Source organism: Raphanus sativus, chromosome 7 (assembly GCF_000801105.2).
Source record: "Raphanus sativus cultivar WK10039 chromosome 7, ASM80110v3, whole genome shotgun sequence".
Taxonomy (NCBI): Eukaryota; Viridiplantae; Streptophyta; class Magnoliopsida; order Brassicales; family Brassicaceae; genus Raphanus; species Raphanus sativus.
In genome coordinates, this window is record NC_079517.1 from 5,336,964 (window position 1) to 5,359,316 (window position 22,353).

At 35.8% G+C, this 22,353-nt stretch overlaps 5 protein-coding genes, 1 long non-coding RNA gene and 2 other non-coding genes across 8 annotated transcripts; 4 read left to right on the forward strand and 4 right to left on the reverse strand.

Moving 5' to 3' along the window:
* Positions 1–60: 60 nt before the first annotated feature.
* Positions 61–1,176, reverse strand: LOC108816298 (uncharacterized). The gene is made up of 2 exons (XR_008936467.1): positions 723–1,176; positions 61–349 (listed from the first exon to the last, which is right to left on the reverse strand). It is a non-coding gene; the product is annotated as an uncharacterized LOC108816298 (long non-coding RNA).
* Positions 1,177–6,904: 5,728 nt separating this feature from the next.
* On the forward strand, positions 6,905–7,824 carry LOC108817752 (ethylene-responsive transcription factor ERF106). The gene has a single exon (XM_018590533.2). It carries the CDS (start codon positions 7,041–7,043, stop codon positions 7,698–7,700), a length of 660 nt encoding a protein of 219 aa, XP_018446035.1. The 5' UTR covers positions 6,905–7,040; the 3' UTR covers positions 7,701–7,824.
* An 830-nt stretch (positions 7,825–8,654) lies between these two features.
* LOC108817750 (uncharacterized) lies at positions 8,655–10,831 on the reverse strand. Its single transcript, XM_018590530.2, has 6 exons — positions 10,579–10,831; positions 9,981–10,472; positions 9,690–9,911; positions 9,499–9,571; positions 9,271–9,378; positions 8,655–9,175 (listed from the first exon to the last, which is right to left on the reverse strand). The coding sequence occupies exons 1-6, from the start codon at positions 10,693–10,695 to the stop codon at positions 8,808–8,810; spliced, it is 1,380 nt and encodes a 459-aa protein (XP_018446032.1). The 5' UTR covers positions 10,696–10,831; the 3' UTR covers positions 8,655–8,807.
* Positions 10,832–11,280: 449 nt separating this feature from the next.
* On the reverse strand, positions 11,281–13,466 carry LOC108817751 (putative kinase-like protein TMKL1). Its single transcript, XM_018590532.2, has 2 exons — positions 12,686–13,466; positions 11,281–12,250 (listed from the first exon to the last, which is right to left on the reverse strand). Exons 1-2 carry the CDS (start codon positions 13,170–13,172, stop codon positions 11,667–11,669), a joined length of 1,071 nt encoding a protein of 356 aa, XP_018446034.1. The 5' UTR covers positions 13,173–13,466; the 3' UTR covers positions 11,281–11,666.
* A 2,466-nt stretch (positions 13,467–15,932) lies between these two features.
* TRNAL-CAA (transfer RNA leucine (anticodon CAA)) lies at positions 15,933–16,016 on the forward strand. Its single transcript has one exon. It is a non-coding gene; the product is annotated as a tRNA-Leu (tRNA).
* Positions 16,017–16,165: 149 nt separating this feature from the next.
* On the forward strand, positions 16,166–19,563 carry LOC108818461 (uncharacterized). The gene is given in 15 exon segments (XM_056991090.1): positions 16,166–16,327; positions 16,486–16,565; positions 16,722–16,816; positions 16,904–17,064; positions 17,143–17,294; positions 17,410–17,473; positions 17,476–17,527; positions 17,645–17,812; positions 17,897–17,967; positions 18,112–18,186; positions 18,340–18,477; positions 18,610–18,765; positions 18,865–18,917; positions 18,984–19,168; positions 19,285–19,563. Coding segments are annotated over 15 exon segments (1,572 nt in total). The 5' UTR covers positions 16,166–16,272; the 3' UTR covers positions 19,352–19,563.
* Positions 19,564–19,713: 150 nt separating this feature from the next.
* Positions 19,714–21,593, forward strand: LOC108818463 (F-box protein At5g07670). The gene is made up of 2 exons (XM_018591437.2): positions 19,714–21,058; positions 21,151–21,593. The coding sequence occupies exons 1-2, from the start codon at positions 19,890–19,892 to the stop codon at positions 21,416–21,418; spliced, it is 1,437 nt and encodes a 478-aa protein (XP_018446939.1). The 5' UTR covers positions 19,714–19,889; the 3' UTR covers positions 21,419–21,593.
* Positions 21,594–21,767: 174 nt separating this feature from the next.
* TRNAA-UGC (transfer RNA alanine (anticodon UGC)) lies at positions 21,768–21,840 on the reverse strand. The gene has a single exon. It is a non-coding gene; the product is annotated as a tRNA-Ala (tRNA).
* Between the last annotated feature and the right edge of the window lie 513 nt (positions 21,841–22,353).

The following is a 22,353-nucleotide window of genomic DNA, read 5'->3' on the forward strand; positions in this document are numbered from 1 at the left end:
TAATTTTCAAACCAAATAAAATAATATCAAAATTTAGAGCATCTCATGATCAGTGGCAGATTCGTTACAACACAATCGAGTACATTTATTATAATTTCGTAACACGATATACATATGAAGAATGGTATTTGAAACATTAGGTTCATCCGCGTGTAATTAGTATTATATTAAAGAGAATGGATAATTTTAGGCTTTATTTAAGGAACCCCAATAATTCTCATTTAATTCCCCCTTAGATCATCTCATACTACGAAAGGCCTACTTCGTTTACCCCCCAGACGCTGGCTTAGAGTCTGGAGCCCCCGGGGCCAATCCCGGAATTTTTGACCCTCCCTTCGCCTTAATACGCCTGCACACACGATTATATATATTTACAATTTGAAATAAAATATTTTTATGTACAGAAACTAATCTAGCAAAATCAGCCTCCTGAACACTCGACAATCGTCTAATATGTGTTTAAGAATAGTTAATCTTAAGTGTTTCTCAACACAGGTTTGTTAAATACTTGGAAAGCCAGAAGATGGTGACGCATATTATATCTGTAGCTACGAAATTTACCTGAATCTTCGTAGATGTAAAATAATTATATTTATGGCCATGCATATGTAATAAATTTACATATTTCCATGTAGATTCATATGCATAATGCCTCAAGTCATTATAAATAGACCACATTTTTCGAGTGGCTTTCAGTTAACGGTTTTGTTTAATTTAATTACTTGTAGAGCTTCCAGATGATGCGGATAGCCGTTAAACCGAGGCCGCCGGTGGCCGACAAGCCCGTAGTTAACAAAGTGGTGGCTATAGTTGCTGGCACGAGAATCGGACTGAATAGGACAAAAAACGGCGTGCTTACGGCTAATGCCACGGCTGAGCTACCAAGGGTTATACCAGCGAATGCCAATAGAGCTAATGCCGCAACGCCTGTGAAAACCTCCTGAATAATCTGAAAAAACATTTTTTGGATGAAATCTTAAACTCTCAATGGCTGAGAATTTTTGGCTGGGGTTTGTTGGTGGAAAGAGAAGGGCGGGGTTTTATGAAGAAGTCTACGTGCACGGTACGGTACACATTCATGCTTCCATGCAAAAACGAAGTCAGTACTAAAGGGACATCTACATTATGTCACGCCATGTTTGTTTTAATCTGTTTGTGTCATCATGTTTATTTAGTATCACTAATTAAAATAAAACAAATCTATTCAATAAATAAATATACTAATTCATACGGGTGGGTATTCGGATACCCGTTTGGGTTCGAATCAAGTATTTCGAACACTTGGATATTTTGGCATATGAGTATAGAACCTGTACGGATATTTTGATATTTTGGATCGGATTCAGATTTGTTCACTTCGGATTCAGTTATTTTCGGATATATCCGATATCCGAACTTCAAACCTTTTTTTGAAAAATATGTTTTAACCAGTTTTAAAACCATTCTTGAAATGTTATACAAACATCAAACTGAGCACAGGCGAATAAATCAAACAAACACATACTAACACACAAACAAGTAAGCCACATTTCATTCCTCAACTTGTAATCTAAACTATTAAAACTGAAGTACAAAAAGAAAATAACCCAGATTTTTCCTCAATAATTACATCTCTATGCCACTTGATTTAAACTATGCCGTTTATCACATTTCCAAATCATTACTTCGCTTCTAATTAATACGCGCTATTGACGTTCTGTAGCCCAATAATTCATTGTGGGCTTGGTTTGCAAATTTATCTAATTCTTACTACGGTAATAACTTGCACACGTTATGTTTCATTAAAAAATCTGCATGTTCTCAAAAACACAAACGAAACCATCAAAATATTTACTTATTCAATATTCAATGTTCGAACCATTTGTATATAAATAATATAATTATACTAATGTTTGCTCATAAAAGGATATTTTAATATATTAGTTGTAATGTCTTGCCATTAGGTTTTCCCTACTATTATATAAATCTGATCTGATCATAACATTAATACACTTACCATTTTGATATTAATTTTTAGGCCATTTGAGAACAATACAAGTAACTCAAAAGTTATATTACTCAATAATTAAATGACGTGAGATTATAAATAGAGATATATACTACACAATAATATGAATATACTATGCTTTTACATATAATTACAACTATTAGCATTTGACAATACATTTTTGTATGATAGTCTAAACTACATTCTAGATGATAAGAAAAAAAATCATATATAGAAAATGTTTACATTTTAGTATGTAAATATATATATATATATTAAATTCAAGTCTATTTTTTTCGAATTAAAATATGAAAGCAACCAAAATAAAGTTTAAATCAATTCAGAAAATTTAAGGTAAAATATGATCACAAATAAATTATATATAAATAATATATAAAATATTATTGATCAGAAATATAAAATCAAAAGTAGCGTTCTAAAAATGGAATAAAACTGATTTTAATATATGTGATTATTTATATGATAGTATGTATAATATACTATTCATTATATGTTTGCTCTGTTTTTAAAGGAAAAAAAAAAGATTGTGTGTTAGAGGTGGGTGTTCGAATATCCAATCGGGTTTGGTTTGGGTTTGTTTTGGTTTCAGATATGGGGTCAGAGATTTTAGTCACATTCGGATATTTCTAAATTTTGCCTCGGATACGATTCGGATCTTTGCGGGTTTGTTTGGGTTCGGCTAACTCATTTAAATTAATTTTTTTAATTTTGTTATACACTTTAAATTTCTCAAAATATATAAACAAAGTAATATATTACATATAAATTTGAATTACATATGTTAGAATACCTGAACTTAATATATAAATTGGTTTGATTTAAATATTTGGATAGAGAATCAATAAATATTTTAAGTATATTTGGTGTTTTGAGTATACTTTTGACTATTTTAGATATTTACATTTGACTATTTAAATATATTTTCAATTATTTAAACCAACTTAAAAATACTATATATATTCTGGATATTTTTATATATATTAAATCTAAAAATTAATATATATAATTATATAAATCTATTTCAAATACATTCGAATATCCGAAATACTTCCGTTCGGATCGGATTCGGTTTCACTTCTCTAAATACCAAAATTTTAATATTTAATCAATATCGGTTTTGGTTTGATACTTCTTTTTGGATCGGGACCGGTTTGATTTTTTGGATCGAGGTTCTTTGTCCTACTTTAATATTGACATAAAAAACAAAATATTTTATAAAAACATACCCGCACGGGCGTGCGGATCAAAATCTAGTAAACTTTAAAACCAAACATCAAACAAAATTGACAAACTTTTATGGAACCCTAATAACTAAGTATCATGAAGTTCATGCATATTAGAGCATCTGCAATAATGATTCTTAGCAAAGAATCTTTAACATTAAATTATTATAATAATTTGTAGCGCTTTTAAAATTTAAAAATCTGTGCCAAATTAGTCTCTTATAGTCTCTAGTTAAGGATCATTTTTTCGACAGGCTATTTACTGTGTGCGGGTCCAATCGCTACATGGGAGTCCGCGATTAAATTTTATTTTTATTTTTAAGCTGAAAAAAGTAAAAATAATAAAATAATTTGAAAAACTTACATGGGTTATCGAGCCGAGAGCATTGGCATTGCTGATGCTCTAATATTCTACTCGTCCACCTGAGTCAACCTAATATTTGGTTAGTGAGAATGTGGTTGGCGTCTTTGGTAGTTTGGTAGAATTTAGTCTGATCTTGATTTAGTCAGGTTATATATTCTAAGACTTCTAACGCAAAATTCATGAGGAGAAAAGGCTAGTAAACCGACCAAGAAATGCAAGAAATTAGCAAAGGACAATATGGGCTTTGGTAATGAAGGCCGTAACGGTGATGGACAGCCCAACTATAGTTCTTCAGTCAAACTATATCCTAGTCCTACCAATTCCTCTCCACTCTTTAGTCTCTACTCTCTATAGCTAGGGAATTGGAGCCATCCCTTCAGTTGACTACTATAAACTTCATAAACACTGTAACAATCTCCTACTCCCTCCGTTTCGAATTACTTGTCGTTTTAGAGTAGAATTTTCGTTTCAAAATAAGTGTCGTTTTTTATTTTCAATGCAAAATATATTGAAAATATTTTCCATTCTATTTTTCTATTAGTTGATATATGGTTAGATGTATTGGTAATAGTGTTTTTATTTTAAAAATATGTAAAATTAAATGTTTTAGAACGCAAGTAATATGAAACGGAGGGAATATGAACTAATTGATTTTATATTTTTATAGGACGTATACAGTAGAAACTTTTTTAACTAACACTTGATAAATTAATAAACAGTATAAATTATTAAATAGTATAAATTAATATTTTTTGGTCCTAAAACCGATGTAAATAGGACATTATTAGATAATAATAAAATAATAATATTCAGAAAATTCTTATGTAAATATATGATCTCACCAAATCACAAAATTAATAATTATAATATATAAATTTTATGTAAACATATACAAATTTTGTTGTTATGTATCTTTCTTCAAAAATGAATTTCATCTCTAATTTTATTTTTAGTTATAAAAGTGAATTTGTATTATATAATATGCATTCATCATACATAAACTATATAAATACTTTAATAAAATAGGTAAAGTTCAAATCTATTAACTCTAACCAAAATATAATATCATGAAAGAAATATTCCCTTTATTTTTCTTCACTAAAAATATATATATTTTAAAAAATATAAATCTAAAAAATCTCTTAAATTAATAGTTCTATAAATTAATAAATTGGTAATTTTAACATTATTAACTTATAGTGATTTTACTGTAGATTGTGAATGAATCCTAGTGTTCCTCAAATAAAAATGAACACTTAATTTAATGGAAAAGAATTAAATATCTGTGCTACAGAAATATTTGAGCTTGTAATCTTTATTTTATGTTTTCACGAGAAAGAAAGAAACTATTAGTTTGTATTATTGTCAAGTTATATATGAAAATTATTAAATAACTTACTGGTTGTGGTGAAAAAATTAAAAAATTCACTTTAAATTTAAAGAAAGTAGGAATCACCAAACGAAATCATTTAAAACGTTATTAGGAATGCGGTATATTAAATTATGAATATGCAATTTATATTGGCAGAAACCGAATTCCTATTTTGAGCTGAACCACAAGACTCAATTATAAAAAAAAAATATAACACATATTCTAGGGATTTGGAAGAAATAGAATTTCGACATAAGATTACTTGACATTCTGGAAAGATAGATTTCTTTACAAATGGTTTATGGAAAGATAAAAATGTTTTTCGGATCACCCTTAGTATACTGATTTTGGACTGATTTTGGACTGATGAGAGTAAAAAATGCAAAAGCTAGTCTTTCACTCTTATATTTAGAAATAGAAGTATTAATTTGGGTAATTGAATGTACTAGGATTTTTACATTATTTACATGTAATATTTGTGACTGATTGTTTACTGTTAGTGAAAATGGCATTCGCAAATTATTTAGAAAATATCAAAATTTTAAGAGAAATTTTCAACCATTCAAAAATTATTCACATATTTTGGATGCAAAATTCAAAAGCGAATAGCACTGCTAAAAAACAATCATCTGTTTAAGTTGATGCAAATTAAAAAAAAAAATACAATTGATTAACATGCCAATGACAACCAAACGAAAACTTATCATCAACAATCACCAATAATGGATGGTGGCGCCATTATATAAAGTATCAAAATACGCACATAGGGCATTCAAATTAATCATATAATATGTTTGTTTATTATTAATAAGAAAAAGAGGGTGGATTAGGTTTAATCTTGTGGAGCCTCCGAAATTAATAAAAATATCTAAAAATCAAGTTGCTTCAAATCATTCCCCACCACGAGAGACCTACCGGGAAAACAACCTGATTGAGCTGTCCTTCCTCTTTCAAAATGTATCCATTGTGAAGCTTTTAAGAATCTACTGTCTTTTCTTTTCTTCTAAATGTTAGTTTCATTTTCATTCAGGTAACAGCGCAAACTCTCAAATACTTCATGATTGCTAAAAAAATTTGTATTTTTAAGAATTTCATATTTCTAGGGAAACATATTTATAGTAATTTTTTGTGTAATTCGAGTCTCATTTACAGAAAAATAATTTACATATATTCAAAAGTTATTTGATATTCAAAAGTCTCATTTACAGCGCAAACTCTCAAATACTTTCTGATGCATTGTCCTAGTCACTAACAGAGTTTGAAGATAGATTAGTAAATGTAATCCTTATAATTTGGTCAAACTGTAGAATCATATTAAAAAAATCAATGTTAAACTAAGGAAATGTTTTGATCAAATAAAATAAAGAATTACATGCTTATTTGTTGCAACCAAATATAGATTTTTATAGCATTGTTCCTTTACAAAGAATTTTGAAAATAAATTGGTTTATTAGTCTATTATTGTCATTACTTGCAAACAATGGCAGTATGACTAATAAAATATATATGACATCATACAGATATATGTCATTATGCACAATACCAATAATTCTAAATTTCTAATAGAAACAAAGAGATAATGTGATGTTAACAAACAAGAAACCAAAAAAAAAAAACTAATAATAATGCAGTGCCGTTGAGAATCAAATGGTTTTTTAGTAGTCACCATCAGAGAGGTAGAAAACAAGTTGAACAGAAACGAGAAGATTCATCTTTTAGAACCAGAATGTAAAAACTATAGGTTAGTTACAGTTTTTCATGTGAAGTGTCACGTTACGCAACAAGTTGATGAAGGTCCTTACAAAAAGTTCTAGGTTGTCTTCATAAATTGTATTAATTGATAAGAATTAAGACACATCTATTAAACCACTAAGAGAGCGACAAAAGCATCAGAGTTTGTGTCCCTACACCATCCCTGGCTGCTGAAACTTTGTGATTACCTTCTTGTCTCCTCTTCTTTATCTTTTATATAAAGGAAGCAAAATATCAAAGACTTTTGTTCAAACATCATTTGCAGACTGTCTCTCTCTTTTTTCCTCTCTCATCTGCCTTGTTAAAGAAAAAAAAAAGAACATGGCTGCTTTTGAGGGAAGCTCTGATTTGGATGCTATACAGGAGCATCTCTTGGAAGACTTTTTGGTAGCTGATGGTTTCATGGGAGATTTCGACTTCAATGCTTCTTTTGTCTCAGGACTCTGGTGTATAGAACCTGTGATGAATCAAGTTCCTAAACAAGAACCCGATTCTCCGGTTCTTGATCCGGACTCGTTCGTCAAAGAGTTTTTACAAGTGGAAGTGGAATCATCTGCATCAACGGGAATTTCAGAGCAGAATTCATCACCACATGAGACTGATCAGAGTGCCTCAGCCAGGAAAAAAACAGAGAGGTTCGAAGAACAAGAAGAAGAAGAAGAACAGAGGCATTACCGAGGAGTGAGAAGAAGGCCGTGGGGGAAATTTGCAGCGGAGATTAGGGATCCAGCAAAGAAAGGATCTCGGATTTGGCTAGGGACATTTGAAAGTAACGTTGATGCCGCAAGAGCATATGACTGTGCAGCTTTCAAGCTCAGGGGAAGAAAAGCTGTGCTCAACTTTCCTCTAGACGCTGGCAAATATGAAGCTCCCGTGAATTCAGGACGGAAAAGGAAGAGAAGTGATGTGCAAGAGAAGCTCCAAAGAAGTCAGAGCAATTCATCTTCATCGTCAAGTGATGGAGGAACGACCTGTGAATGATTAATTTAACATTTAAAAGTGTGTGCAGTTTCGTTGTGCAAGTTAATTGTACAGAAGAAGTGAAGTATAGGTTAGTGTGCTAAGAACTCTTGCAACAAATTTGTATGAATGTTCTGTTTCTTAAGTTCTTGTTTCCAAGAAAGTTCTCTCGTGAGGGATTGAGTTTCCATCTCTAAACAACTTAACTAGTTATTAGATACTGTAATCCACGATGAGTCAATGGTTTAGAACCAAGATAAGCAAAACAATAACATTTTTTTAGTAGCTAAAAACTAAGAAATCAACACAATTATCCGGAATATTAATAACAAGAAATTATTATTCATTGCAAACGTACACGTCAAACCCAAACTAAAGGCTCTCCGACCGTTTCATACGTAAACGCAAACGCAAACACGCAATTAAGGTCTCAATCTCCTGACATAAGTACTCAACAGTAACAGCTTGAATAAGTGAGTGTACATAATGTTTATGTTTATACAAGAGGGGAAGGGGGAGTGAATCAAGATGAACAAGTTGCATGAGGGACCAGTTTTAAGAACCTAGCAGCAAATGTTTTGTCTCATAGGTTAGGTAAAAGTCAGCACTCATCGATAAAGATAATGGACCACATGCTACAGAGTACAGAAACTTGAAAGAGAGATGCACAACTTGCATACGGATATTAAACAGAGATGAGATATTTATCTAAATATCCTATTCACCTTGTTGACATTGACAATGAGGTTTTGAGAATATTGCAGAGTATTTCTAAAAGGATGATCATGTAACATTATGATAAAAAAGCCAAAATAATCATAACCCTATATTGAATGTCCAGAAATACATCCAGAACCCTATTTCACGGATACTAGAGAGTTTTGGTGGATACCTTTTATTAGTTGAGTCGACCAAAGACCAACATCAAGCAGGAGCCTAATCCCTGAAATAAAAACTTTCTTTTGTTGTATCAAGAACTTAAACGGTATTTTCTGTTACTCAAGAAAACCTTTTTATACATTGAAAATAGTTAACAATCACTAGTGATAGTCGAGGGGGAAAAAAACACTCCTAAAATTGAGAGACACACAAGGCTGCAACTTTTACAAAGAAATACATAAGGAATCCTCATTCATCAGAGCTGTAGTCGCTGGACTCAGGAAGAGGCGGGACAGTGGCACAGCAGAATGCATCTTTGTCTTTGAGAAGGAGACAGCTTCCATCAATGTTCCATTTGAGATCAGTAATGGAGAATCCAGGGAGGGGATTGCATACACAGAACGCACCCGAGGGAGTCCACATGTAGAGGTGAGAGCTTCCGGTGCATAGGAGAAGGCGAGTGCAGGTTGGATCCCACACAGCGGCTCGGATAGGTTCCTTCTGGACGAGGATGGCTGCAACCTCGAGGCGTTGCATGTCCCAAATCCATAGGGCAGTGGGCATACTGTCGTTTCGTGTGCATATGTACTGGCTGTCTTTGCTCCAAGCCAGAAGCCCTGAAAACAGTTTGAAAGAGATAAAATTCAAGGAAATTTTCAACATCTGTTTGCAGTTTCCTAGATTGCTTTTGGTTGCAGAAGAAAAAGCTTACCGACTCCTTGTTTTGGGTTAGGCTTGTCCACGGGAGGTTTCTGAAAAGGAAGTGCTACTGGTAATTCCATAACTTCGTACCTGACACTAATATAGCCTTCCGAGGCATCTGAACATATAATTACATGAAAAAAAAACAAGAATTAATCGAAGAAATTTATAACGACTACACACAAAAAGAATGTTCTGAAAGATGTCCTAGTCAGAAGACAAAGAACAGGTTTGTTACCATAATTGCTTGGCATAAAGTTGTCATCCAACGATAACTCAGACATATCTAGCTGCAAGGGTTCGTCGATTTCCTGGAGAGAGAAAAAAAAATCAATAACCACTAGGTGAATACACGACTGCATTTAACAACCAGCCCATATCCTGCTGTTAGAAAAAAAAAATCAAACTAAAGAATGGAAAGACCTTTACCTTGAAAATAGCAGCATAACAGGGCGCACGAACCGTCGATAGGTGTAAGAACTCAGCGAATGTTTTCCAAGTAAGGTGATTCAGGACCCGTAGCATCTGGTCATAGCTACCAATAGCAAGAAACTGACCACACGGAGACCAGGAAACAGTCTTCACACCAAGTCCACATTCATAAGCCTGATACTTAAACAGACACCTACCATCTGGAGAATAGATTAGAACCTGCCCAAAAACGTCATACAAACTTAAAGAGATACCAAACACAAATTATCCGTAAAAACAAGACATAACCTTAAATTCAAGAGGCGAATCCCACACGACAATAGAACTATCATCAGGTGACCACTCAAGATCAGCCAAATCCAAGGTATCAACAGCGAAGCTACCCATGATCTCCCACGACTGACAAGACAAAAGGTTAACATAGTCCTTGCAGTCACGCCGCGTACATACAGCAGCGAACTTCCCGTCTCGATTAAACGAGACTCCCTTGGAGCCATGATGCTTCGGCCACTGGACATGAACGCACGCCGTGTTCAGAAGGGACCACACGGTCAAACGCAGCTGAAACTCGGAGGTCGTGAGTATATGACGGCTGTCAGGGCTCCACCTGGCGTAAGAAACACCGGCGGGGCCTTCGTCGATCTTGCAAGTCCACTCTGGCTGTGAAAGTGACCAGGCTTGGATCATTGGTTTTTTGTAGAGGCCACAGAGAATGTACTCGGAGTCTAGGGCCCATTCTATGTAGCTTATTTTATCTAAACAAGAAAACAATTGAACAACCTGCACCATAGCAAGATCTACTAGGTAAGATCCCGATTCATCGGCGAAATCTAGGGTTTAGGCGAAAAGCTACTGAATCGGACTAGTTTTTTTTGTTTTTTTTAACCTGAAACGAGAATGTGTCGCGGATCACGAGACGATAGTCATTGGCGACGGCGACGTAGCGGGAGTTTGGGGAGAAGCAGCAAGGACCTGTCTGTTTGTAAGCCTCTGTGAACTCCATGTTTTTGGGATGAGATGCAGAGAGATTGTGCGGTGGATTCTCGGAAGAGAGGGAATCAATGCCGATGATCTTCGTTAGACTAAGCTCGGAGACATGGATGATACTACTGACGCCGATTTCAAAATTGAAACGAGATGGGAGAGATTACGAGGCGTTTCGCGTCGGGTTGTTATTGGGTGGGGTAGAATCTGGGTTATGGGTTTCCGGTTTAAATGGGCTTCTTTGGCCCATTTTTCTTTACTCGGAATGACAATAATATTTTTCTTCTACAAACACCGTGCCGTTTTACATTATTAAGAGAAGATCGTTCGGTAAATTCTGTTTGGATGGTTTTTACCCGGGTAAAACAACAGAGAGCATAAAACAGAACATTAACTTAAACTTTGAGTTGCTCAAAAAAGAACATAAACCTTTTTTTTGAATTATAACCAGTGTCCCGCGGTCAAAACTAACCGACTAATAGACTCCGGCGATGTCGATATTTTTTAATTTGTTTGATGTCTAACGGAAATCAAACTGCGGGTTACCGCACTGAGTTTTTCCCTCAGGTACTAGCCCAACTCCATTGGTGTAAAGAACATAAACTTTGATAAGAAAAAGTTAATGAAATCAAAGATTACAAATTACAATGACGTTTGACACAGAGTCTCTATCTGTCCTATAGTCAGAAGACTATCCCCCACACACCTCTCACAAGATGTGTAAACTTCTAAAGTACAATCCTCTCCCCTTTACAGTTATGTTACTATCCTAATAACTTGTTCATTGTTGTCTTCACTAACAGCTTGAGACTTGCCAGATTCATGTCAATGTTCCGCATCTCCTCCTCAAGCCACTGATCATATCAGAAGTCTTTTGCCTCGGTAGCAACTCCTATTTGTCCTTTGACTATGATCTTTTAATCAAGAACCTTGGTAAAGAATTGTATCGGTTCCTTCTTTCGTTCTTACCCCAATCATTCTTAAATTCGTCTAACATTTCTTGATGTCTTCGAGTTTCCTCAAGACCTGCTTGATGTTTGGCCTAAGGGAAGGCGAAGGAGAGCAACAAGACATTGCAAGCTGAAAATACTCGAGGACACATTCTTCACTCATATGATCACCATTACTCTTGAGAATCTCGGGACGGTACAGATCAGACAACTTATGATCAAGGACAGCATTCCTCATGACATCAGCAAGATACAACTCATCATCGCCTGTTGGATTCTTATTTATCGGTTCTTTACCAGAGACTAGCTCAAGCATGATCACACCGAGACTATACACATCACTCTCTTTGCTCACTTCCTTCACCTTTATCAACTCAGGAGCTTTGTACCCCTCAGCTGCAGAAACATCAAGAATCTCTTGTCCTGACGTTATGTTTAAGAGCAGATGCAAACCGAAATCAGATACTCTAGGTTCGAAACTCGAGCTCAGAAGAACATTCTTGGATTTGAGATTGCCGTGGACGATTGGTTTCTGCATCTTACTGTGAAGATAATCAAGAGCTTCGGCTATTCCAATACTGATGCGTAAAATGTTAATCCATTTTACTGATTCATCATCTCCACCTACCAAAACAAAAAAAGAATGCAACGTTCTTTAGATCACTCATGTTTTGTCCTAATGAAATGTAAAGTTGAAAGAAAAACTAAACCAAAACAGTACCGACAAACACACAGAGCTGTATGAATTATACTTTAAAATAGCTTAAATAAATAAATGAAAATAAAAGAAGTGAATTAAATGATCCAGCTAATGTTGTATAATTCCAGCTATGTAGTATAACACACATTCTTGTATTGTATGTATATGTTTCTACATGTATGATGCACAATGTGAAAGTGATATCAACATCATGGAAACGGCAAAAGGTTTCTAACCATTTTCCCGGCAAAGTAGAACATGATTCTGTTTGTTTCCCGGAAAGAGTTAAAGTTCTTTACTTTCTGTCGGGAAAAGAAAAAAACTTAATACTTTACGAAAAAAAAAAACAGAGTGCTTACTTCTGATGAAGTCTGAAAGATTCCCGGAAGAGAAGAAAGGATGAACCATAAGCTTCTCTCCTCTGTTTCCACCATAGAAACCCAACAGAGGAACCAAGTTCTCGTGTCGAACAACCCCAAGCGTCTCGATGACGCCGCTAAACTCCATAGCATCCGATCTCAGAGTACAAACCGGTCGGAGAAATCTGAGAACCCTAACTTTACCGCTACGCTGCAAGGACGCCTTGTACAGAGTGCCGTAGCTTGATTTTCCGATGACTTCTCCGGGAGCATCTAGGATATCGCAGATCGTGAGATCTTCTCCGCCGTGAAACGTCACGAGCTCCTCTGCCTCTGAGGAGAATCCATGGGACTCGACGTCGTGTTGATCAGACTCAGTAGAAGAACGTTTTCTTCTTGTGCAGAAGATAAGGAAGAGTAGGATGGCGAGTGCGGATATAGAGACTCCGAGTAACAATGTTAAGAAGTGGTTTCTTGTCATCTCCATGGGATTATTTTTTTGTTTCTCTCTTCGTCTATAGTTTTCTGGGAATATATATTTGTGTTTATGGGAAGAGAGGTTTTTTGGAGAATGGGTATTGCGTTAATAAATGACAAGTGTATGATTTAGAATTTAGAATTTATTGCCGGAAATATTTATGGGAAAGGAAATGGAAACTGCATCAAAAGGAAACGGAAAGTCTGGCACTGTGGAGTTGTATTGTTCACAAATGAGAAAGAGAGGATGATGGTGACGGGGGAGATGAAGTTGATATTTAAGTTCAGAGGACAGATCTATAATAGTAGTATCTTTTTGTATCAATAGTGTTGACTTTATGGTTTCTTTGTATAAATATATATTGTATTAATGCAAATACAGTAGTATCAATATATATTGATTGTCATACCATATGGTTTTTTCTTTCTTCATCTGAAAGATTTCTCATGGCTATCTACCTAACTATCCCGTTAATCATAGATTCATAATTAAAACACAGACACACACAGACAGTGTGTCTATTGGGAATTAAAATGTATATTGACAAAATATACTACTAGTACTATATGTTATTTTTTTAATGATGTCTCAAGTAGCACGTTAGTTTCTTTGACTTCTTCCAAGATAAATAGTCTCGACCATGGTAATTAATTCTCATCATCTCAAGATTTTTTTTCTTCTTAAACGTTGAAAGTGGTGATGATAAATGTTGCTTTTACTGGTGATGGTGGTTGAAGTGCGTGGGCTACATCTCAGATCTCTGATTGGGAGTTTTGTCCGGCAAGTTCATTATTACCCCTAATGATTCCAAATTTTTGTATGTATACGTTCTTACAATATTGACGACTATGCTATTGAGAAAATACTGTACTACTATACTATGTTGGTATTTACATGGGCTAAGTAATTGGCCAGTGTGTGCACACAAAAAAAGTAATTGGTCAGTGTATAGTAGTATCTAGTATTTGGTTTCTGGGGTGGTATTCTATTCGGATTTACATGACTGATTCAACACAACATAGATTTTGTTTCATACTGTATTTGTTAATTATTATGATGTTGCGTGAAACCCACCGCGATATACATGTAGTTAGTTTGTGAGCCGGTATCATTGTGTTAGCGTAAGGAGTGAAAATGAAAGTTTTGTTGAGATTCGTCATTCTACATTACGACTAATCTTTTGTTAGCTGTAAGCTTGTCTCTAAATTCCTTTTATTAGACTGTTGACATCGATAATGAACTTCACCTTATTTAACGGCTCCTAATCACCTAGTATATGTCTAGGTCCCACTATCCGACGTCAACATGGCCATGATTTAAGAAGCCCACGTCAATGTCTTAAATTGTTCACCACCATTGACGTAGTCTTCAGAACTAGGAGTTCCGAGTTTTAGAAGATTTGTTGACCTCATGATAAGAAATCTGTTTATATGCTAGTTGTAAATATGTAATGTGATAAACCGAACTAAATATTAATACTGACAACCAGTATATCTGTACATGTATGAAAGTCAGTGATATTGTCAAATACTACAACACTAACATTAAGTGCATGGGCCAAAAAAAAATTACGATTGAAGACTGAGGACGGCACTTAATATTTGATACGTGGGTCGGCAGTTTCATTTTTGATGGTCCCAATGTGATCTATATATTAGTGGCTCATGATCCTAGTAGAAAGATTAAAAAAGTACTACTATAGTATCGATCCATGGACAGATGGCCTTCGTATGACAAACAGAATAAACACATACTTGTTGTGAACAGCCGTCGTTTAGGTTAGAAGAAGAATAGAGAAGAAAACGTATTGAGACAAATATCCGTTTAGGGTTTCTTATTAATGATGTGATAATAATTTACAAACCCTTAGACCCATATTTATACAGCCTCAAAAAACCCGATTTCCTTTTCCTAATAAAAATAGTAACTTTCCTAAACCGAAAAGGCATACCGTACCACGAGTGCTGGGCATTTTACTGGTACAATAGAGATTTAAGACACACAGATGCAACAATACTATTTTCTCTTCAAACTAAAACAGACTAAATATTAAAAGGTGAAAATACGAAAGAGAAACAAAAATAGCGATAATTGTATTTCTCTTGTCAATTTAAGAGTGTGATTAGTAAAAATAGAGTAACTAGGAGTAACAAACTTTGGAGCAAATGAATGGGACGAAAAGTAAAATAATTTGGAGTAAATTTTTATATGATACATGAAGAAAACTTTTACTCTATAAATTCACAAAAAGACAAAATAATTATTCTACTTCAAATTATATATTTTCATTTTGATTGGATTTACTCCACCGTAATTTACCTAAGTATTTCTTTTTCACTTCAATATTTTATTCTAAAGTGCTTTACAATCACGCTCTAATAGTAACACTTAAGACTGCTTCTTTCATTTTTATCAATAGTACTCATAATAAAAATAAAATAAATAGTAGTAATCAATTTGATTGGTAGTATTTCAATCAAACTCAGAGTAAAATTGTTTCTCTCCAAAAAAATTTAATAGTCACACCCAAAAAGCAGTTGTAACAATTTTAAAATTTGTAAAAGAAAACTCGACTCGCTTGTTTTCTTTTTAAAGTTATTTTCTAATTTTCTTTTGGGACGTTCATATATTTTCAATGTTATTAACCACATGTGCATAGATATATTGAAAATTTCATATTTTATGGGTTTAGTTTGGTAATCAGGCAAACCATATTCATTACTATATGTTAAACGACTATGGTATTAACAGTCAGGTAGTTAGCAAACAGTCAGGATGGCCGAGTGGTCTAAGGCGCCAGACTCAAGTTCTGGTCTTCGAAAGAGGGCGTGGGTTCAAATCCCACTTCTGACAAAAATATTTTTCGTCAAATAAGTTTTTTTACTCGATTAGTTTATATTTTAGCAACCGAACCGAATCAAAACGGAAAAAATTCGGGTTATCCGAAATTTCGAGCCAAACCGACCCAAATTGAATTTTGTATTGATCAGTTAAACTGAGGATCAGCTTTAACTTTTGGATGATTGCAATTGATGCGGTGTTCTAGAATCGTTTAAAGCCTTAGACGAAAGGTAGGATTGGAGTTAAGTAGCAAATCATCTCCAATAAAATGGCGGGTAGTAGAGATAGCGTTAATCTCTCGCGCACCTTCAAGTATTTACTAGGTTCTTCCTCACTCCCCACTTTGTGTTTTTGAAAATCTCTCTCTCTCTCTCTCTCTCTCTCTCTCTCTCTCTCTCTCTCTCTCTTGCTGCGTGTTGCTCGCTTTCTAACAAGGTTTTTCTCCTTTCTTCCTCGATTGAATGATTTTTTTGGAATTTAGCAACCCAGTTTCTCTCCAGAGGCATCCCTTTCATTTTCAATTCCTGGATCGTGAGGCATCTCTCCGAAGGAGACTATGCGGTATATATATATATATATATATATATATATATATATGCTTCTTTACCTGTTCCTTAGATCCGTTTCCCAGTTTAGTTCAAGTCATATAGAATATGTGCTCTTAGGATATATGCCAATATAAGTTCCATCTCATTGTATTGTAAATTTGTAATGCAGCTCTACGCGGTCCAGTTCCATCTTTTTGTTACATGCGTCTTGTTTCTTAGCCGGGAGGGATTCAGGCGCGCTTGCTTGCGTGCTGACATTAACAGGTGACCTAGTTTTGCATAATCAGTTCAGGCGTCAGGACTTGAGTTTTTTTGGGGGAGTGACGTTCGTTCCTTAACTTTTTAATGCAGTGATGGTCTTGTATCAGACAAGGACGTGACCAGGTTATTGAAAGTGGCATGGGTGACACTGCCACTCGGAATTGCCATTACCATTGCTGCATCCTTCTTTGTGTTACGGTGGCAGAGCCTTAGTTTCTCCCACACCTATGCACAGGCTATCTTGATTCACGGTACATTGTTATAGTTTTCCATGGCTACGACTTTTTGTTTTTTTTCTTAAAGAAGTCCTCCGGTTATACATCTGGCAGGATTTGCGTGTGTACTGGAGCTTATGGCTGAGCCTTTGTATATCCTCTCTCAGACATTGATGCTTCTAAAGCTGCGACTGGTTGTTGAGACTGTTGCTACGTTTTCACGCTGTGTTACTTTGTGCTTTCTCATTGTCAACCAAACCAACATGGTACGTCTTGTAAACAAAGTTATTAGTTCTTATACCATTCCATTCTGTTTTTTTTAGCAAAAGGCGCATGCTTGAAGAAACTTATATGATTCTAAATTATCTTCAACATATTTAGGAAAAAGGGATAATCTTTGCACTTTCACAAGTTGCATATGGAGGTTCCTTATTTCTTGGGTACTGGCTTATTTTCTCATGCGTGGCGTTTTCAAAACCCTGAATCTCTTTCCTTTCAGGTAGGAGGAGTTCTCTATTACTTGATCTCTTCGCCAGCATTCGTGTCTGTTGATATGTTTCCAATCAACTCCTTCGTTTTCAATAACGTTCATCAAATTTTGTGATCTTCATCACAGACCTGGGAACTTCATGGATTTCGATAAGCAGCTTTCAAGCATGTGTATGCTATTTACTTTGCAGTCCTTCCGAAAGTTGATCCTCCAAGAAGGCGAAAAGTTGGTCCTTGTATGGTTAGATACGCCTTATAACCAGGCTGTTTATGGGATTGTCGACAAACTAGGCAAGTCGCTTTGACAAAGTATATTTATATATTTTCAAGAGAACGTTGTTTATAAATATCTCTTACACAATTTCTAACCTCCAGGAAGTTTAGTAGTACGCATGGTGTTTCTCCCTTTTGAAGAAAGTTCGTACACCACATTTGCCAGGTTCGCATCAGGTTTACTTCTCTCCTGAGTTTAGTGTGGTACAGTATGTAATCAATCTTACTTGTAATATTTCATGATGTTGGGTCGGATATTCATATCCTCTTTCTTTCAGCTCATTAAAATAGTTGAATTCTATTCCCTTTCTTTCTTAACAGGTGATGATTACCAAAAAAAGAAGAAGGAACTCGGAATTTGCTTGACAGAGGCCTTGAAGCTTGTAATGTTAATAGGTATTTTCATCTGTCTTACAGTTAATCCCATTGCTTGTCAGACTAATACTGGGCATCAGCTTTACAACTTCATATCCAGATCCCACAATATATTTGTCTCCCAATGTGTATGTTTAACTCTAATCCTCGTTAACTTCCTGGGAACTTTTCTAGGTCTTATATTTATGGCATTAGGTCCTAGTTATTCATACTCTCTCATCAGATTGTTGTATGGTGAAAAATGGAGCGATGGAGAAGCTTCCTTTGCGCTACAGTTTTATTGTCTCTACATCATCGTCCTGGCCATGAATGGTTAGTGATCATATCTTAGATTTACCTAATGCTTACTGACATTGTTGTTTGCTATATTATCTAGCTTCTTGGTTTTGCGGTTGCATTGTTTTTTTACAGTCTTGGTTACTTTTGTAATTATTTTTTTGTCAGGAACCTCCGAAGCATTTTTACATGCAGTTGGAACAGAGGATCAACTGAAGCGGTCAAACGACATGCTGCTTGTATTTTCACTGGTTTACATCGTGTTGAACATTCTGCTGATAAGATCTGCTGGAGCAATAGGCTTAATCTTGGCGAATTCCTTGAGTATCCTTCACCCTTTTATAGATTTATCAAAACTACAATACACTTTTCTTTATCTTGTTTTTTGTCTTCTTGACTTTTCCTTTATCCCCCAAAAAAAAGATATGATTGGAAGGATTATCTATTCTGGACGGTTCATCCAGCGATACTTCAAGGTATATACTTAGATTAGACAGTCTTTTATGTTGTTGTTGTTGTTGAACTCCACTATTCTTCTACAGGGCGATGCTTCTTCACCCTTTTCGTTCCGAAAGTGTCTCCCTTCAGGTTGGCAAATTCTCATACTCTCTGGCGTAATCACTATCATCTCAGAGAAAGCCATTCTCGACCGCAAGAATTTCTGGGCAACGTTTCCTCCTCACTTCGCCATGGGTTTCCTCTGCTTTTGTCTCTCAGCCATTGTCATGTAAGTCTCTACAAATCCCATTTCAGGAAACAGAGTTGTGTCAAAAGTATTTGGTTTTTCTGCAAAACTATATATAACAACATAACTGAAATCTTGTGGTGTATTCTCTCTGGTAGATACCGGCGTGAGAGAGTGTTCATCAACAGAATCATACGTTTCAGGAATCACGATCATGATGACTGACATCAATAACCAAGAAACTGGTGGTTTAAATTACTGCAAAGTGGAAAGCTTTTGAATTACTGATTAGGCGTTTAACCGCAATGAAACCTGTTTTGATATCTTCCACTTCTAATTTTAATTTTTTTTTGTTTAGATCCTATTTATAGAAACTTTCCTCTTGTCAGTATCTAATCTAATATAGTGAGAGTGAGTGACAGGTTTTTCACTGTGCATTTGAGACCGTTGAGTATGGAATACAGTTATACCAGAAAATCTCTATACAGTTTTCAAAAGAAAGCTAACCAAAAAAAGACCGAATCTTTTGTAGAGAAAGACAAAAATAATAAATAATAATAATTAAAATAAACCAAAAATCACACATTTTCTCAGTGATTGCAAGTTTCGCAGACCTTGAAAGTTTCCATTTTTATTCCAGAAATCCGTTAAAAGCTTTCAGAAACAAGAGGAAAAGAGAAAATCAAACGGTTTTGGGTTTCAAAGAAGACGACTTTGACGAGCGGTTGGTTGGTTTTATTTTAAACCGTGGGCGGAGAATGTGATGTCGTTTACAGGGAAGAAGAAGGAGAAGGAGAGTAGTCCAGTTACGCCATTGAAGAAGCGAAGAGCTAGCTGGTCTGAACTCTGGGTTAACCATCACCACTCACTCGATTTCTCTTCAAAGTTCCAATCTTTGACACCTCCAGTCTCCAAATCCGAAACCCTATCATCACTCCTCCCCGATCTCACCCTTCTCTTACCTGACCTCACTCTCCTCACCATCATCCACAAGGTCCCTTCACCTCACCGAAAGACTCTCTCTTTGGTCTGCAAGCGATGGTCCAGGCTCCACGGCGGTCTTGTCCGGTCGGTCAAAGTATCTGATTGGGGGTTCCTCGCGTCTGGTCGGGTAATCTCGAGGTTTCCTAATCTTGACAGCGTCGATTTAGTCAGCGCGTGTTCGGTTCCGCCGCCGGAGAGTTCAGGTGTTTTAGTTAGCCACAGGGTAGTAGGGTCTTCTTACCAGAGTTTGAGCTTCTTATTAGAGGAGAATCTCTTGTCAGTTGAAACGGTTGATAGAGGGCTAAGAACGCTCGCGTCCGCCTGCTCCTGTCTCCGGAGACTCGCGGTGGCGAACAGTAGCGAGTTGGGTTTGTTGAGCGTAGCCGAAGCGTGTTCCACGTTGCAAGAACTCGAGCTGCATAAGTGTTCAGACACCGTTCTGCTTGGGGTTGGTGCGTTTGAGAATCTGCAGGTGTTGAGACTGGTCGGGAGCGTGGATGGTTTGTATGATGATGATGATAACGACTCTTTGGTTTCGGATATAGGTCTTATGATCGTGGCACAAGGGTGCAAGAGGCTGGTGAAGCTTGAGCTCGTGGGATGCCGAGGAGGGTTCAATGGGGTTAAAGATATAGGCGAGTGTTGTCAGATGCTGGAGGAGCTCGCGGTTTGTGATCATAAGATGGAGCCGGGTTGGCTCGGGGGGCTTGGGTATTGTGAGAATCTCAAGACGCTGAGACTCGTGTCTTGTAAAAATATAGATCTAGGTGAGTGCTTGAGTTGTTGCTCTTGTCCTGCGCTTGAGCGGTTGCACTTGGAGAAGTGTCAGTTAAGAGATAAGAGTAGCGTGAAGGCTTTGTTTCAGATGTGTGAAGCGGCGAGAGAGATTGTATTCAAAGACTGTTGGGGTTTGGATAATGATATCTTCAGCTTGGCAATGTCGTTCGGGTACTTAAAAGACTTTTAGTTCATCCTTCAGTCTCTAGGAACAATGTGATCTTTATTATGCTAATTGTCTTTGTTTTTGTTTTTTTTTACAGGAGAGTGAAGCTTTTGTGTCTAGAAGGATGCTCGCTGCTAACAACATCAGGTCTAGAGACAGTGATTCTACAGTGGCATGAGCTCGAACATCTGAAAGTGGTTTCTTGCAAGAACGTAAAAGATTCAGAAATATCTCCGTTGATGTCAGCTTTGTTCTCGGACTTGGTAGAGTTGCAGTGGAGACCAGACACTAGATCGCATCTCTTTTCAAGCCTTGCAGGTGCTGGAGTTGGGGGAAAAGGCGCAAAGTTTTTCAAGAAAACATAGAAAGTAGTTGTTGTAGTTGATGTTGTATTACGAATAGCTGAAACTAGTTTAGTTCACTACAGTGCTTTTTCGAAACTTTTATTAGGTTCTCGTTTCTTTCTTTTTATCTCGTTGGACAAAGTTGTAGCAGTTTATAATCAGAGATTCATGAACTCGTATTTTACCTTACTTTCCATTTGAAAAGAGTTTCCCCTTTGTTTGATATAATTGAGTGCGCTACTATCAAACTTGATCAATGGCTACTTAGTTGTGTATATGAAGTTAAAGATATTTGAGTGACAAAAAGAGAAAAGGTATACAAAGTGCTCGTTGATATTACCACAGAATGGAGAAAAGGGTAAAAAATTTATGGAGATGCGGGGTATCGATCCCCGTACCTCTCGCATGCAAAGCGAGCGCTCTACCATCTGAGCTACATCCCCATTTGCAAATATTATTACGTATCAAGATTTGAATCATCACTTTTATTCCTTGAATACTAACTTCAGTTCTTGTATTAAATTTAAAATGACTCAGAATGTATAACTAACCCTGAAATGTTGACAAAAAAACTAACCCTTAAATTTTACAGAAATATTTTGAGCAAAAAGATAAAAATCAGAAATAGAGCTTAGATATTTATATATTCCCTGAATCGAGAAAAGTGTACATGTGAGGTTCAGTCATATGCGATATAGCTTAATTAGGCCAGTAAACAATATAAAAGTGTTACACAACTTGAATTAGGTTTTCTTATGTGGTTTAGGTTCATCCAAATATACATGTATCATTCTTTTTCATTTTGTACCAAGAATATCACATGGCTCGACTTTGTTGCAAGGGAGACGATTTTCATTTTTGGTATTTTTTTTTTTTGACATCCTTTTTTTTTGGTACTTATTTTAGTAATATGGAGGTACGTTAGTTTATTTTTATAATAATATGGAGTACCAACT

What these genes read in the sequence shown, in the direction of transcription:
- LOC108817752 (XM_018590533.2), top strand. Translation starts at nt 7,041, where the DNA reads ATGGCTGCTTTTGAGGGAAGCTCTGATTTGGATGCTATACAGGAGCAT.
- LOC108818463 (XM_018591437.2), top strand. Translation starts at nt 19,890, where the DNA reads ATGTCGTTTACAGGGAAGAAGAAGGAGAAGGAGAGTAGTCCAGTTACG. An exon ending in AGCTTGGCAATGTCGTTCGG is followed by an intron (nt 21,059 to 21,150) that starts GTACTTAAAAGA and finishes TTTTTTTTACAG; the next exon opens with GAGAGTGAAGCTTTTGTGTC.
- LOC108817751 (XM_018590532.2), bottom strand. Translation starts at nt 13,172, where the DNA reads ATGGAGATGACAAGAAACCACTTCTTAACATTGTTACTCGGAGTCTCT. An exon ending in TCTTTCAGACTTCATCAGAA is followed by an intron (nt 12,251 to 12,685) that starts GTAAGCACTCTG and finishes TTGTTTTGGTAG; the next exon opens with GTGGAGATGATGAATCAGTA.
- LOC108817750 (XM_018590530.2), bottom strand. Translation starts at nt 10,695, where the DNA reads ATGGAGTTCACAGAGGCTTACAAACAGACAGGTCCTTGCTGCTTCTCC. An exon ending in ATTCGCCTCTTGAATTTAAG is followed by an intron (nt 9,912 to 9,980) that starts GTTATGTCTTGT and finishes GTTTTTGGGCAG; the next exon opens with GTTCTAATCTATTCTCCAGA. An exon ending in GTTATGCTGCTATTTTCAAG is followed by an intron (nt 9,572 to 9,689) that starts GTAAAGGTCTTT and finishes TTCTCTCTCCAG; the next exon opens with GAAATCGACGAACCCTTGCA.